The sequence below is a fragment of the Antechinus flavipes genome, chromosome 1, assembly GCF_016432865.1.
Source record: "Antechinus flavipes isolate AdamAnt ecotype Samford, QLD, Australia chromosome 1, AdamAnt_v2, whole genome shotgun sequence".
Lineage (NCBI taxonomy): Eukaryota > Metazoa > Chordata > Mammalia > Dasyuromorphia > Dasyuridae > Antechinus > Antechinus flavipes.
In genome coordinates this window covers 293,524,105-293,541,968 of record NC_067398.1, presented here as the reverse complement: position 1 = coordinate 293,541,968, position 17,864 = coordinate 293,524,105, and the positions used below count along the sequence as shown (strand labels likewise).

The 17,864-nt window shown below is 33.7% G+C and overlaps 1 protein-coding gene across 1 annotated transcript in view; it reads right to left on the bottom strand.

Annotated features, from left to right (window-relative positions):
• Positions 1-17,864, bottom strand: part of MUSK (muscle associated receptor tyrosine kinase) — a 198,133-nt gene that overhangs the window by 27,828 nt on the left and 152,441 nt on the right. Inside the window, exons 9-10 of the mRNA XM_051962588.1 lie at positions 15,442-15,708; positions 2,647-2,822 (exon numbers count right to left, since the gene is read on the bottom strand). Coding sequence (XP_051818548.1) covers positions 2,647-2,822; positions 15,442-15,708 — 443 coding nt within the window. The remainder of the gene's footprint in view (positions 1-2,646; positions 2,823-15,441; positions 15,709-17,864) is intronic.

The window sequence follows — 17,864 nt, the reverse complement described above, 5'->3', positions numbered from 1 at the left end:
TCTTATATTTTGCTTATAATACTATATAAGAGTTTCAACTATATTTGGTTTCAGGTCTTTCAGATATTTTGAAAATTGATCACATGATATTTTCAAAATTGTTTTGTGTTCAGCATAGATATTTTTCTGTATGGATTCAGTGTAATCTAATCTAGTTGCTTTTCTTAATTTCATTTTCTTTTTTGTTGTTATTGTTGTTGTGTTATATTTCTATTTTTAAATTTAAAAATGATTTTAATAATTTTTTTCCCCCAAATACATGCAAAGATAGTTTTCAACATTAAGCTTTGCAAAACTTTGTGTTCCAATTTTTTCTCCCTCCCTAAAGCAGCGAGAAATTCATTATAGGTTAAACAAGTGCAATTCTTCTAAATATATTTCCATATTTGTCATGCCATGAAAAAAATCAGATCAAAAGGGAAAAAAAAATACAAGAAAAAAAAAAAAGCAAGCAAACAACAACAACAAAAGTGAAAATATTATGCTTAAACTCACATTCAATCTCCATGGTTCTCTCTCAGCATGTGGATTGGAACTGACTCGAATAATATCTCAATTTCATTTTCTTAAGCATTATTTCCACATAATCATATAATAAGTATATCCGAAATGAGTTCAAATTCAAATGGCACATCATTGGTGAAAGAAAACATCCACTAGAAATGCTGGTAGACAGATTTCATTTTATATAGTTGTTATTCTTGTTGGATTCTATATCCAGTCCTCTATAAGATTTTAACCCCCTTTTCCGAAAATTTTGCTTTTGACCTTTAGTGTTTGTTTTATACCAGTTTTTTTTCTTTTTTTCTCTTTCTTTCTTTCTTTTTTCTTTCTTTCTTTCTCTCTTTTTCTTTTTCTTTTTCTCTCTTTCTCTTTCTTTCTTTCTCTTTTTCTCTCTCTTTCTTTCTTTGTTACTATCTTTCTTTCTCTCTTTCTTTCTCTCTCTCTTTCTCTCTTTCTTTCTTTCTTTCTTTCTTTCTCTCTTTCTTTTCACTAGGAGAGGTTGTAACTTTACAAGGTCAAAGAGATAACTGAGATAGCACTTAGAATCTTTTGACTTTGAATGCAATTTATTATTCTTTTCCTCCTCATCCTCCTCTTCCTCCTTCTATTTGTACAACTTCATGAGTTTAGGAAACTTTCAGTGACAAACTTCCTCTATTAATGCAGATCAGAAAATTCTAGCATACTTAGAGCACTGAGATTTGTTGAGAGTCATATACCCATTAAGGGGCAGGGTTAGGACATGAGCCCAGAAATTTTTGATTCCAAGGACAATTCTGCATCCATTTCCCCATTTGGTCTCCCCAACAATTATGAGGTAGTCATAGGGTAAGTGGATATAAAGCTGGCTTTAAAGCGAGGAAAACCTGGATTCTAGTCTTGCCTCTGATATAAATTGCCTCTAAGACTCTGGTCAAGTCACTTAACTTTTTAGTGCTCTAGATACTCAGCATTAGACCCATTCTACCCACAATACTTCCTAGTCCTTTCCTTGTCTCAATTACAATTGAGTTTGATACCACTACTCTGGGTAGCACTCTTAAATGAAATTTTGCAGAGAAGATGTCAGCTTGTTTTAGTGAAGGGAATTTCCTCACCTGGGGAATGGAATTGTAGATTCAGTCCCAGGGGACCTATGTTAATCACAGTGCATACAGCTTAAGTCACTTTTACTATCAAATAATCAGATGTCAAGTTTTATGTTTAAATGTTTCATATTTGTTCTCTGGTTAAGGTGAAGAAATAGATGCAAAGAAACATGCTGGTTACCAATGAAACACATACAAGGATTCAAGAATACACACAAAACTACTTACTTGTGGTATCTTTTTTTTAAATCTTAGGGGGAAAGGCGAACATTAAAAAAAATGAAGAATTGGTTTTCCAATTATTTTGTGAGAGTTCATTAAGAAAGAACTCATTTCTCAGCTTTATAGTATGTAGTGGGAAAGCATTCTTTCCTACTCATGTGAAAGACAGATTTCCCCGAAATCACTCACCCCAGATGTTTGGGATAACCACATGGCCACTTATGAAGCTCATTATAGCAACATGGAGCTGATCAGTTTTATTTGGTGAAGTCAGCAGTTTGAAGCACATGTAATGAGGATTTTTGCTTAAATATCTACTTCAAGCTGCTCTGGAGAGATTTTTTAAAGGGGATCTTAGTCCTTTCTTCCCCGGACTAGGTCAATTCAGGGCAAGTCTTAATTCTTTCTTTCAACATCCCAAAGAAAGCTATTCAGATCTTGTAAAGATCCATTGTGAAGTAAGGTTAGGTTCCTGGTCAATAGATTTAGAATGAATTCATTTTTTTTTTTTTACAAGAACCTTTGCAACTAGGTAGTTTAATTTTCCTTTTAACCTAAGGAAAGGAAGAGTTAATTCATAAGAGTAACCTGGCCTTAAGAACATACTCCTTTAGTCTCCTCTAAATACTAAGTTAAGCAGAGATTCTTAATCTTTTTATTTTGGGAGGTAATGGACCCCATTAATATCTGGTGAAGCCTGTGGATCTCTTCTTAGAATGCTTTTAAATACATAAAATAAAATACCAATTATAATTGATAGTTATCAAAATATTTTTTAAAATGTTCATGGGCTGTAAGTTAAGAACCCCTGAGGAAGAGGATTTTGCATTACCTAAATGTGGCACTTTTGTACAAGCCATAGGCTCCCTGTGCATGCTGGGAAGCTTGGTACATTCAGGCAAGGTCAACAGATGCAATCCAGATTTATACAGGCCTTTGTGGGATTTTTCTTCCAGTGTCAACCACTCCTTTGTGCAGAATAGATCCTTTACAGCCAGGCAGTGCTCTCTAAAACATTTTATGGAGAACAGTGAGAGGAACTGTTTAGAGTAACATGTTAGTGCAGTGTTTAAGGTATAATTTATATATTATGTTTTCAAAACAATATGGTAGTGCAGCTGATTCTCATTCCAAGAAGGATATTAAATTCATTCCTTGATTTTAAGTCATAGGAAGCTTTATAGGGAACACAGTCTTCCATTTTTGGGTATTCTAGTAGTATAGCTTGGTTTTTCAACGCAAGTAATTCTAAGGTCCAAGATTACAAAGGAGGGAATATCTATAAATTTGGAATAACAACATATAAAGGACTGCTTGCCATCTAGGGGAGGGGGTGGAGGGAGGGAGGGGGAAAAATCGGAAAAGAAACGAGTGCAAGGAATAATGTTGTCATTATAAAGTAATCATTAAATAAAAAATAAATAAATAAATAGATAAATTTGGAATAAAACAGGTTATGTTTGTATGGAAGCCCCATTGTACTTTGGAAGAATTGTAAAAAAAATAATCAGCTGTAATAAATAAATTCTTTTAGAATTAGGATCACAAATCTCAGAGGCCATCTGAGATTTAGAGAGGTTAAAATATGACTAAAGTCACATCCTAGTAGGTGCCAGATATAGGATTTGGACCCAGTTCCAGTGCTTATTCTGTTGAACCAGAATATTGCCAAACTTTAATCTGGGAGAGCATTCCTGGGTTCTTGATTTTTGCTAACAATATGAGGAATATAAAAATGTCATAATACAAAAGGAAGAAAGCAACAACAGAAGTATATTATGTATATAAATGGTGCTGATTTATTTTTTGTTGTTTTGGTCTGGTTCAGTGATTTTATTAAAATAGGAAACTCCCAATATGAAAACTCTCTTTACCAATACAAATGAGTAATTTTATATAAACTTTTGTTAGTCATTTTTAGTCATGTCTCATTCTTCATGACCTCATTTGAGTTTCCTTGGAAAAGTACTGAAATTTTGCCATGTTTTCCAGCTCAGTTTACAGATAAGAAAACTGAAGCAAACAGAGTTAATTGACTTACCCAGGTCACACAGATAATAAGTGTCTGAGAGTGGACATATGAGAGTCAGGAATATGTCTTCCTGACTTTTACCTGACACTCTATCCAATGCATCACCTGTTCTAGAGTCCTAGAATATTGCCTGTGGCATTAAAAAATTAAATAATTTGCCCAGGGTCACACAGCTATTACCTGTAAAAGGCATGTCTTGAACTCAAGTCTTCCGAATTTTATCCACTTTACATGCTGTGTAAGTTACATGCCTTTTAAAAATTATATTTATTCATTTATTTTAGGTTACATATGTACATTCTTTTTTTTTAAAACATATTTCTAAATGAGTCATATAGGGAGAGAAAAAGAATAAAAGGAAAAAATAAGGAGAAAGAAAATAAAAGAAAAAAAGTTGAAAATAATATGCATTGATCCACCTTTTGTTTTCATAGTTCACTCTCTAGATGTGGATGGCATTTTCTATTCAAAGTTTGTTGAAATTTCCTTGGATCACTGAATTGCTGAGAAGAGCTAGGTCTATCATAATTTTGCCATTGCTGGTTCTGCTTGCTTTACTCAGCATCAATTCATATAGGTTTTTCCTGAAATCAGCCTGTTTATCATTTCTTAGAGAGCAATAATATTCCATTACTTTCATATACCATAACTTAGCCATTTCCCAACTGATGGGCAGGCACTCATTTTCCATTTCTTTGCCACCACAAATAGAGTTGCTTCATTTTTGCACATGTTGGTTATTTTCCCCTTTTAATGATCTCTTTAAGATACAGATCCAGTGGTTGGCACTGCTGGATAAAATATGTACGAATTAACCCTTTGGGCAAAATTCCAAATTGTTCTCCAGAATGGTTGGATCACTTCACAAGTTCACCAGCAATGCTTCACATGCCTTTTTAAAAGAGTATGTGTGAGTGTGTGTGTGTGTGTGTGTGTGTGTGTGTGTGTGTGTATGGAGTGAATAAATAGATATAAAGAAAATGAAAGGAGTTCCAGGGTAAAGCCAAGATAGCAGAAAAAAGCCAGGAAGCTGATTGAGCTCTCCCAGATTCCCTCAAAAACCATATGAAACCAAGTCTCTGAACAGAATCTGAAAAAATGATACACTCTCCAGCTCAAGATAGATTGGAAAAACTTCAAGAAAGGACAGTCTCATGGGGGTGAAAAGGGTCTTTAGTCCAGGTCAGATAGACTTAGGGAAAGCCAATGAGAGGATCTTAAATACAGCAAATCAGCAAGTAAGACCTTCAGTCCTGGTTCAGGTGAGGAGCAATTAGGAGGGCCATTTCCAGTCCCAGCTTAAAAGACAAACTCTAGGAAATCAGACTGTTTCCTGAAAAGAGAAGGCAAAGCTACTCCCTACAAACACAAGGGGCCCCTGTGCTCAAAGCCAAGGCTCAGAGCTACACAGGAATCTTGGGACAGTGCCCCCTTAACCTCAGGAGTAGAGCTCAATCATAAAAGTTTTTTTTTTTTTTTTTAAAAGGAAAGACCAAAAGAAAGAGAAAAAAAATGAGCAAGAAACAGAAAGGAACCTTGACCACAGAAAGTTATAATGGTGACAGGGCAAATCAAAAAACAAATTCAGATGAAAACAAAATGTTCACAAAAGAATCTCAAAGAGTATGATATGAATTGGTCACAAGCCCAAAGAGGCTTCTAGGAAGTGCTTATACTTTAAAAACAAACAAGAGAGGTAGAAGAAAAAATGAGAAAGGAAATGAGAGGTATGCATGAGAGAGTCAACAGCTTAGAAAAGGAAGGAAAAAATCATTTGAAACAAATAACTCCTTAAAAAGTAGAATTAATCAAATGGAAAAAAAAAGATACAAAAACTAACTGAAAAAAATCACACATTAAAAACTACAACAGGGCAAATGGAAGCTAATGACTCTGTGAGACAGCAAGAATCAGTGAAACAAACTAAAAACAATGAAATAGCCCATTGGAAAAATAGCTGACCTAGATCCAGAAGAGACAATTTAAAAATTATGGGCCTACCTGAAGGCCATGATCAAAAAAAGAGCTTGGATAGCATTCTTCAAGAGATCATTAAGGAAAACTGACCCAATATTCTAGAAACAGAAGGGAAAAGATCATTAAAAGAATCCATCAATCCCTTTTGAAAAGAGTTCCCACAAAGAAAACCCAAAAAGAACTTTGTTGCAAAATTCCAGAACTACAATCTCAGGGGAAAAATATTGCAAGCTGCCAGACAAAAACAATTCACATATCAAGGGGCAACAGTAAAGATTACCCAGGATCTGGCATCTTCTTCAATAAAGGATCTGAGGGCCTTTGCCAGAAGGCAAATGATTTAGGGTTACAACCAAGAATTAACTACCCAATGAGATGGAGCTTAAATGAAGTAAGAGACTTTCAATCATTTCTATTGAAAAAACAGAACTAAACAGAAAATTTAATCTAAAAACACAAGACTCAAGAGAGACATAAAAAGGTAAATAGGGAGGAAATATATTATTTGAAGTAAATTGTTTATATTCCTAGAGGGGAAAATAATATCTGCAGCTCTTGAGAACTATATCTGTCATTGAGTTAGACAGACATGAGCATCACATGGACTGTGGGTGTGAATGGACTCTGATGTGATGACATCAAAGAAAAAGACATTAAAAGATGGGAAAAGGGTCTATACTGGAAAAAGGGGAGACATACTGGAAAAGAGGAAGTATAATGGGACAATTAGTTCACAAAAAGAGGTGCAAAAGACCTATTACAATTGAGGAAAACAAAAGAGGGGGGTGAGCATTGTCTGAAACTTAGTCTCATCAGTTTTGGTTCTAAGAGGGAATAACTTAATCATTTGGTTGGGTATAGAAATTTATCTAACCCTATAAAGAATTAGAAGGAGAAAGAAGAGAAAAAAGGGAGGGTAGAAAAACCAGGAGAAATGGTAAGAGAAGGGGGGAAAGGGTAGTAGAAGATAAGGTAGTGGGTGAAATGGATTAAAAAAAATCATTATAAGAGAAGGGGGAGGGGTGATAGGAGATAAGGTAGTAGATGGGGTAGATAAAAAATAAAGACTAAAGACAGGGTAGAAAGAGAGAACAAAAGTATATACAAGGGAGAAAATACAATGGAGGAAAATACAGAGCTGGTAATCAAAACTGTGAGTGTGAATGGAATGAACTTTCTCATAAAACAAAAGTGAACAGCAGACAGCATTAAAAAACAGAATCCGACAATATGTTGTTTACAAGAAACACAATTGACAAAGACAGACACATACAGAGTAAAAGTAAAAGGCTGGAACAGAATTATTATGCTTTAGCTGAAGTGAAAAAAAAAAGCAGGGGTAGCAATTCTGATCTCAGAAAAAGCAAAATAAAAATAGATCTTATTAAAAGAGATAAGAAAGGAAAGCACATTTTGATAAAGGGTACTGTAAATAATGAAGTAGTAATGATACTAAATGATATGCATCAAGTGGTAGAGGAGGCAAATTTCTAGAGAAGATTTTAAGCCAGTATTAGGAAGAAATAGAAACTATTCTAGTGGAGTACCTTTCCCTCTCAGAATCAGACAAATCTAACTACAAAATAAATAAGAAAGAAACTAGAGAGGTTAATAGGATCCTAGAAAACATAGATATGATTGATTTCTTAGAGAAACCTGAATAGGAACAGAAAGGAATACACCTTTTTTTCAGCAGTACATGGCACCTACACAAAAATTGACCATATATTAGTGCAAACAAAAACAAAAACTGCACAATCAAATGCAAAAAGGCAGAAAAAAGTAAATACTTCCTTTTCAGATCACAATGCACTAGAAATTTTATTCAATAAAAGCACAGAAAACGATAGCCTAAAAACCAATTGGAAATTAAATAATTAAAATTTTTAGAATGAGTGGGTCAAGTAACAAATCACAAAAACAATCTAATTGCATTAATTAGTGAGTCAAGTTACAATCATAATTTTATCCAAGAGAATGACAATAAGGCAACACACCAAAACCTATGGGATGCAGCCAAAGCAATTCTTAGGGGAAACTATATATCTCTAAATAGCTACATGAATAAAATAGAGGAAGAGAAGATCAATGAATTGGGCATGCAACTAAAAAAGCCAGAAAAAAGCCAAATTAAAAACCCCCAATTAAATATCAAATTAGAAATTCTGAAATTGAAAGGAGAGAGTAATAAAAATAGAATCTAAGAAAACCAATGAACTAATAAAACTAAGAGTTGGTTTTATGAAAAAATCAACAAAATAGATAAACCTTTGGTTAATTTGATTTAAAAAAGGAAAGAAAAAACTAAATCATCAACATTTAAAATGAAAAGGGTGAACTTACAACAATGACAAAGAAATTAAAGTAATAATTAGGAGCTATTTTATCCAACTGTATGGCAGCAAATATGACAATCTAACTGAAATGGATGAATATTTTCAAAAATATAAATTGCCCAGATTAACAGAAGAGAAAATAAATTACTTAAGTAGTCCCATTTTAGAAAAAGAAATTAAGCCATTAATTAGCTCCCTAAAAAAAAATTTCTCCAGGGCCAGATGGATTCACAATTGAATTTTACCAAACATTTAAAGAATTATTAATTCCAATATTATATAAACTATTTAGGAAAAATATATAAAAAAGGAGTACTGAAAAATTCCTTTTATGGCATAAATATGACATTGATGCCAAAATAGAGAAAGAAAATTACAGACCAATCTTCCTAATGAAAATTGATGCAAAAATTTTAAATAAAATATTAGCAAAAAATTACAGCTATTTAGCAGGATAATATACTATGACCAACTGGGATTTATACCAGGAATGCAGGGCTGGTTTAATATCAGGAAAACTATTACCATAATCAACCATAGCAATAACAAAACCAACAAATCATATGATAATCTCAATAGATGCAGAAAAAGCTTTTTGACAAAATACAACACCCATTTCTATTAAAAACACTAGAGATCATAGGAAAAAAGGAAGCTTTGGTTAAAATAATAAGTAGTATCCATCTAAAGTTTTTTAAAAGCAAGCATTATTTGTAATGGAGAGGAGCTGAATGTATTCCCAAAAGATCAGGGGTGAAACAAGGATGCCCATTATCACCACTATTATTCAATATTGTACTAGAAATGCTGGCTTTAGCTATAAGGAAAAAAAAAAGAAATTAAAGGAATTAGAATAGGTATTGACAAAATAAAACTAGAAAGAAACTAGAGAAAGAAACTGATGTCTTTGCAGATGATATGATGATATACTTAGAGAATCCTAGAGAATCATTCAAAAATCTACTGGAAACAATTCACAGCTTTAGTAAAGTTGCAGTGTATAAAATACATCCACTCAAATCATCAGCATTCCCATATAATACTGGCAATGCCCATTAGCAAGAGATAGAAAGAGCAATTCCATTTAAAATTACCATAGACAAAATAAAATACATGGAGGTCTACCTCTCAAGAACATATGAACACAATTATAAAACACTTCTCACACAAATAGTCAGATCTAAACAATTGGGAAAATATCCATTTCTTGTGGATAGGCTGAGCTAATATTAAAAAAAAAATGACAATTCTGCCTAAATTGATTTACTTTTTCAGTGCCATACCAATAAAACTACCAAAATTTTATTTTATAGAACTAGAAAAAATAAGAACAAAATTCATCTGGAAGAGCAAAAAGTCAAGAATATCTAGGAAATTTATGAAAGAAAATACCAAGAATGGTAGCTTAACAGTACCAAACCTAAAACTATATTATAAAGCAGCAGTCATCAAAACTATTTAGTACTGGCTAAAAAATAGAGTGGTGGATCTGTAGAATACATTAGATACACCCAACACAGTGATCACTAATCTAGTATTTGATAACCCCCAAATGCCAGCTTCTAGAATAAGAACTCAGTATTTGACAAAAATTGCTGAGAGAACTGGAAAATAATATGTCAGAAATGGCATAGACCAAGTTTCTCATATCCCCATACCAATATATGGTCAAAATGGATGCATGATTTGGGCATAAAGGATGATGCCTAAACAAATTAGGAGAACAAGGGATAATTTACCCATAAGATCTTTGGAAAAGAGAGGAATTTATGACCAGAGAAGAATTAGAGAACATTATGAAAGGCAAAATGGACAAATTGGATTATAGTAAATTAAAAAAGTTTTGCACAAACAAAACCAACCAACAACAAGTTGTTGCACAAACAAGATTAAAAGGGAAGTACAAAGCTGGAAAAAATCTTTACAGCCAGTATTTTTGTTAAAGGTCTCATTTCTAAAATATATAAAGAATTGTGTCAAATTTATAAAAAATACAAGTCATTTCCCAATTGATAAATGGTCAAGGGATATGAACAGATGCTTTTCAGATGACAAAATTAAAGCCGTCTATAGTTATATGATTATATATAGTTATGTAGTTATAGTTATATGAAAAATGCTCTAAAATAATTATTGATTAAGAAATGCAAATTAAAACAACTCTGAGCTATAACCTCACACCTCTCAGGTTGGCTAAGATGACAGGAAAGATAGCAATAAATGATGGAGGGGATGTGGGAAAACTGGGACAGTAATACATTATTGGCGAAGTTGTAAAATGATTCAGTTATTCTGGAGAGCAATCTGGAACTTTACCCAAAGCACCATAAAACTGTGCCCAGTCTTTGATCCAGCAGTGCCTTTACTGGGTCTATATCCCAAGGAAATCAAAAAGGACAAAAAAGGACCCATATGTACAAAAATGTTTGTACCAGCTTTTTTGTGGTACCAAAGAATTGAAAAATGAGTAGATACCCATAAATTGGGTAATGGCTGAACACGTTGTGATATATGAAGGTAATAAAATATTATTTTTCTTTAAAATATGATGATCTTGTTTTAGCAAGGTCTGGAAAGCTTTACATGAACTGATGCTGAGTGAAACAAACAGAAGCAGGAATATGTTATCACAATAACAGCAAGAATGGAGAATGACTGACTATGAAAGCCTTGGTTTTTCTCAGTGGTTCAGTGATCCAAAGTAATCTCAATAGACTTTGGAGAGAAAATGCCATCTTACTCCAGAAAAAGAACTAGGAAGACTGAATGCAAATCAACACATGCTATATTCACTTCTTTTTCTGTTTTTTTTTTTAATCTCTTTCAAGGTTTTTCCCTTCTGCTCTGCTTTTCTCTCCCAACATGGTTCATAAAACAATGTGTATTAAAAATAAATAAATTTATTAGAATAAAAGAAAGAAATTCAGTTGAGTTTTGAAGGTTTATTTTGTAGCTTGCAGCTTTACTAAAGCCATTGTCTCAGTTAATATCTTTACTGATTCTGCAGGATTTTCCAAGTATAACATCATGCCATAGGCAAACAGGGAGAATTGTATCTCTTGACCCAACTTTGTACCTCTTATTTTCTTTCTCTTGTCCTTTATAGGGAGTATTGCATCATGCGTTATTTCCCAATTTATTGGGAAGAGTTCTAGTTTCTCTCCATTGCATATTCTGCTTGGTTTTGGTTATGATATTTTAAAAAAGGTTCCTCTATGCTTATATGTTGTAGGGTTTTTAGCATAAATGAGTACTTTGTCATCAGATTTTCTGCCTTTTATTGAGATAGTCCTGTGGTTTTCTATGTTTTGGTATTTAACATGATTTATTAGCTTTATTGATTGTTTTTCTAATGTACCATCATTGTGTCTCTGGCAAAAATCTATTTTGGCCATAATAAATAATTTCTTGAAAAAAAATGGAAAGAGAACACACAAAGAATAATAAATTGTTATTGGATAATTGTTTATGGATATTCATTTTAAAATATCAATAGTTGGGGCATAGGTGGTGCAGTGGGATAGAGGATTAGCCCTGAAGTCAGGAGGACCCGAGTTCAAATATGGTCTCAGATACGTAACACTTTCTAGCTGTGTGATCCTGGGCAAGTTACTTAACCCCGAATTGCCTCAGCAGAATAAATAAATTAATTAATTACAATAAATGTTAATAGTTTTAAAGCAGGGCTTCTTAAACTCTTTCCACTAACAATCCCTTTCTACCTGAGAGATTTTTATGATTCCGAAAATATGTGTGTAAAATAGATATACAAATCAAACATTTGCTGATAATAAATCATAATTTCATGATCCCCACATTCATTTGGGAATGCGCAAGAATCTGGATTTCAAAATATGCCTGGCTTTGTTTCAAATTTATATAAATGATTGTTTTTAAAACCTCTTTATATTCTAATGAGTTATTTGCATCAAACAGGTGCTATACTAATCTGAACCTAGAGTAGTAGAATTGGTTAAAAGCCTTTGATCACTCTATAAGCATGATAATTATCCCATCATCCACAGCAAAGATGATTATGAGTTATGATGGGATGATGATAAGGTTGGGGAGTAGTTGTCTTTACTTTCTTTTGCTGGTTATTATTTTATTATTTATTATTTATTTTCCTCTGGTTAGAGATGACTATAGGGCTATAGGACCTTAGATGAGCGATGAGAATACATGAAGTAAACCCTCAATGGGAAAGTCCAAAACCTCTGACAAATATGGGAAATCTGTTTTGTCTCTTTCCACTCAGGCCATAGAGAAAGCATTAAAAGTGATGGTAGGGGATGGAAGAGAAGCATGTGCCTATAATGCTAGATTTTATGCTGTTTTTTGCAGGCTTCAGCAAAGAATATATTTTACCTAGAGTAGTTCACATTCATAACATGCTTTCCTCATAAGCATTCATTCGAGAAGGTAGGGCAAGTATGATTATCTCCATTCTGGTTAGGTTTTTATTTGTACCTGTGATTTCATTGGAATAGAAAGTCCTGATGAGCTAACCCCCTCTCCCAATGGAGATAGATCAATGACTGTTTTGTACCTTACAGTCTCAGACAATTTCATATAGGCACTGAGAGAAGAAGGGACTTATCCAGGATCACAAAGTGAGGATCTCTGAGATGGACCCTGAATTGAGATCATCCTTACACATTCATTACATCATACTTCTTCTCCATTAGTGAGATCATTTATATAAAGAGTTTTCTTTTGGGAGGATATGTAGGGGCAATCAGGGTTAAATGACATGCCTAGGGTCATGTAGCTAACAAGTATCTGATACCAAATTTGAATCCAGGTTCTTTTGACTCCAGGGCCAGTGCTTTATCCACTGTTCCATCTAGCTGCCTCAGAATTTTCAAATCTAAAAGCACTATATTCATCTAGAAGTTATTTTATAGATGATAAAACATGCTTAGAGATAATACCATCAGTAAGTGTTAAGATCTAAGATTCAAATTTAGCTCTCCTAACTTTAAATTCAGTGCTTTATTCATTGCCCCAAAGTGGGCTTAGAAAGAAGTTTTTGATGATCTGCATAATTTCCTAATTCCAAGATGGGAATAGTGACAGAGGAATATTGGGTACTTTCCACTTGCATTCTTGAAAGGTGGTGTGTGTGTGTGGGGAAGAGTTAAAGGCAATAAAAATAAAGAACAAAGTCTCATATAAATATCAGAGATTCTAATATGTGTGTGTGTGGAGGGAAGTGTAAAGACTTTAATAACTGGAGGGTGGGCTACTTTTCATGTTCAGACTATCACAAAGTTAGAGATTGGAAGAACCTTAAAAGATCACCTAAACCAACAAGGTCTTTTTGCCCAGGAGGAAACTGAAAGTTAGAGAGATTAAATAACTAATTAAATGATTAAATGATAATCATCTTATGACATATAGGATATGTAATTAAAGGTAAGTTTTAAGTTATTAAAGCTTACATTTGCACAATACATTATACATTAATGTAGAGGGCTGAATCTCTTGAGTCATTGCACTGAGGTCAGTTCAAGCACTTAAGGCTAATTACTGATTGGACAATATTCTATGGGTATATGCTTGGGGAATGGCCCTTCCCACTATCCTGTGCTGGCTCAATGATTGGTGTATACAGAGGATTGTAGGAGGGACTAGGGGGTGGAGTAAGAGTAGCCAAAGTCACTTTAGCGGTAGACAAGGAAGAAGAAGGTTGTGGAGATTCTGCTTCCATCCTGTTCACTTCTATCCCTAAAGACCAAGAATGAAGACTAAGGACCTTTGCTAATCTGACTCCAGCTGATTCTGGGGTGTCCTGGGTGCTAGCATGGTCACCACACATTAACATACATTAAGGATGCTATAAAGGTGGACAAGGTTGACAGTTTTACAATTCTGTTTCTATGGGGACAGATGTGACTGGGATGCTGTCCTTTTCTGGAGAAGTAGTAATAATAAAACTTGAAAAATAATGGTTCTGTGACAATATATCATAGAGAGGAAGCACAGCATGATGTGGCTAGAGAGTTGATCTCTCAGTCACCAAAACCTGGGTACAAATATTGTATCTGATACATACTAGCTATGTGACTCTGGAAAACTCACTTAACAATTCAATGTCTGATAACTATAACTATATATGTAAGTAAAAACTGGGACACTGATGCATTGTTGGTGGAATTGTGAACAGATCCAATCATTCTGGAGAGCAATTTGGAACTATATTCAAAAAGTTATCAAACTGTGCATACCCTTTGATCCAGAAGTGTTTTTACTGGGTTAATACCCCAAAGAAATATTAAAGAAGGGAAAGCGACCCGTATGTGCAAAAATGTTTGTGGCAGCCTTGTTTGTAGTGACTAGAAACTGGAAATTTAATGAATGCCCATCAATTGGAGAATGGCTGAGTAAATTATGGTATATGAATGTTATGGAATATTATTGTTCTGTAAGAAATGACCAGCAGGATGAATACAGAGAGGACTGGCGAGACTTACATGAACTGATGCTAAGTGAAATGAGTAAAACCAGGAGATCATTATACACTTTAACAACAATACTATATGAGGATCAATTCTGATGGAAGTGGCTGTCTTCGGCAATCAGTTCCATTTGATCAGTAATGAACAGAACCAGCTACACCCAGTGAAAGAACACTGGGAAATGAGTGTGGACCACAACATTCTGTTGTTGTTTACTTGTATTTTTGTTTTTCTTCCCAGGTTATTTTTAACCTTCTTTCTAAATCTAATTTTTCTTGTGCAACAAGATAATTGTATAAATATATATATATATATTGTATTTAACATATACTTTAATATGTTTAACATGTATGGGACCGCCTGCCATCTAGGGGAGGGGTGGAAGGAAGGAGGGGAAAAGTTGGATCAGAAGTGTTTGCAAGGGTCAATGTTGAAAAATTACCCATGTATATGTTTTGTCAATAAAAAGCTATAATTAAAAAACGTTATTTACAAGCCATTCAATCCATATTTATTAAAACAACAAACTATAACAGCAGCATTAATCAAAATTACTACCATCTTTTAGCAATAAATGATGAAGAAATGTCACAAGGAAATTAATTTTTTACTCTTTTTAAATGAAAAGATAATAAAAGTATGTAAATCTTAAAAAAACTATACATATAACTAATATACAAATATACATTGTTCCAAACACACAAAAGCTGATTGTTTGATTCATTTTTGCTCGCAACCTCTTCTACCTTTATGAAACATCATCCTTGCTTTCTTCTAGTAAGTATGCACATGCACATATCAGCCAATGAGAAATCTCTTACCTGCATAAAGATTTAGGAGTTGGCATAAATCCATCAGGGTTACACTTCTGAAAGATGTAGTTACAGATCAGAGACTCCATCGGGGGCCGACAGAGTGAACTCAGTTCCTTTAAGTCACTCCAGATAGTTTGGACAAGATGTTCTTGGGTGTCCTCTGGGTCCCCATAGGAGGTGTTATAGAAAACAAGGGCATCCTTTGCCAAGACAGCATTGCAAATCTCCCCTCTGTAGGTACTACAGTAACCTGGCTCTTCTTGGTGTAGTTTACTGAAAAGATAATGAACAAAGTTTCCAAGCCCATGATACTTCTTGACATTTAGACTATTTTGTTCCAAATATATATCCTAGAATATCCTAGAGGCAGAAAAAAAATCAGAGAACAAAGAATAAAAAAAAGCAGTGCTATAACCTATTTATTATACAAGTCTGTACTATTTATTGTATTCATATAAGCTTCCATTTTGCATAGAAGATTGGAATTTGTTTGAATTCAACATTTGTTACATGAGAACAGCCCTTACTTGTGGCCCATAAGCTTGATTTTTCTATATTGATAACTGTTTTTCAATATAATTATAATCTAACACTTTCCAAGTACATGGGGAAATCACTTAAACTCTCAGTTATTCTAGGAATCAAGAAAGTACAAACTTGTATTGGTAGAGGAAATTCCTTAATTCAAAGCTCCATGTATAGATCCAGTCTCTCCATTGTGTTTAGAGAATCATGTGTACATTGGGAAAGATAAGGAGAAGAAACAAGGTTTAAATAAGAGATAATTCCTGCCCTCCTAGAGTTTACCATCTAGTAGGGGGATAGAGTACATGGAAAAATAACTAATATACAAAATAACATGTGATAATTATGTAAAGAAAATTCCAAGTGGTCTGAAAAAATCTATATTAATTGGAGAGATCAAGGAAAAAATTTTGAGAAAGGCATGATTTTCAACTGGGTTTTAAAAAATGAATAGAATTTTAAGAAATGGAGATGAGAGAAAAGAAAGAAGGCATTCCCCAGACAGAAAAGACAACAGTGTCATAAAAAAAGAGCATGCAAAATATGAGCAATGATTTGTTACAGACAGCTCCAAGGGTTAATATGTAAATTAAAAAGAAAAGGATCAGGTAAATTTGAAAGCAGGATGGTGCCAGATTATGAAAGTTCTTGCATACCAGACTAGAGATTTGAATTGAACATAATTTAACATAATTTAGTGGGACAGTTTATTGCTATATCCATTGAATTCACTAAACATAAATTAGGAGACAGATTACATCTTGCTGCTCTCAAGGAGTTTAAGTGACTAGGTCCAGATGATTTGTATCCTAACGTATTGAAAGAACTGGCAAATGCTATTGCTGAGCAGCTGTTGGTGATCTTTGACAGATTTTGGAAAAAGGCAGAGGAGCCACATAACTGGAAAGGGAAAAATGTTTTCTCAATTAAAAAAAAAGGAAAAGAACTGGCAAGATTTCTAGGAAACTCTACTAAGGGGATTGTAGCTAAGCACTTAGAAAGGGAAGTGGTGAACACTAAAGTCAACCTGGTTTACTCATTTAGCAGTAATGCCAGACTAACCTCATTTCTTTCTTTGTTGGGATTACTAGATTACTAGATAAGAGGAATGCCATCAATATAAAGTATACTTATGTTTCAGCAAAATCTTCAATAGTTTCTCATGGTACTTTCACCGAGGTGAAGAGATGGAGACTAAATTATATTACAATTAGATAGTTTCATTATTATTTGAATGTCCAGACCTTCAAAAAAGTCATTAATGGGTTGAGGTCTAACTGGAGGAATGTCTTTAATCAATATCCTAGGATCTGCCCTTAATTCGGCTTTGTTCAACATTGTATCACTTACTTGAATGCAGACACATATGCATATTGGTAAAATTTGCCCAGAAGAGGAAAATGAGAAGCTGAACTAACATACTGGATGGCAGAACCAGGATCCAAAAAATACAAATAGCTTGGAACAGTGTGTTGAAGCAAATAATGTATAATTTAGTAGAGATAAAAGTAAAGTTCTGTACTTGGTTTTCAAACAAAAACAAAAATGACTTCACAAATAGAGGATGGGGAAATATGGCTAGACAATAATACCTTTGAAAAATATTGAGGGTTTTTTTTTGGATTATAAATTCAACTAAAAATAATTATTAAGTGTCTATCATGCTCCAGGCACTCTAAGGATACAAAAAGAGGCAAAAACAGTCCCTGCTCCTCTGGAACTTAGATTCTATTAGGGGAAATGAAAATGCAAACAAATATATACAAAGCATGCTATATACGAGTTACACTGGAAATAATAAAAAGGGAAGGCATTGGAATTAAGAAGAATTAAAGAAGACTTTCTGAAAGAAATGGGATTTTAGCGAGGATTTAAAGGAAGCCAAGGAAATTGGTTGAGTGGAG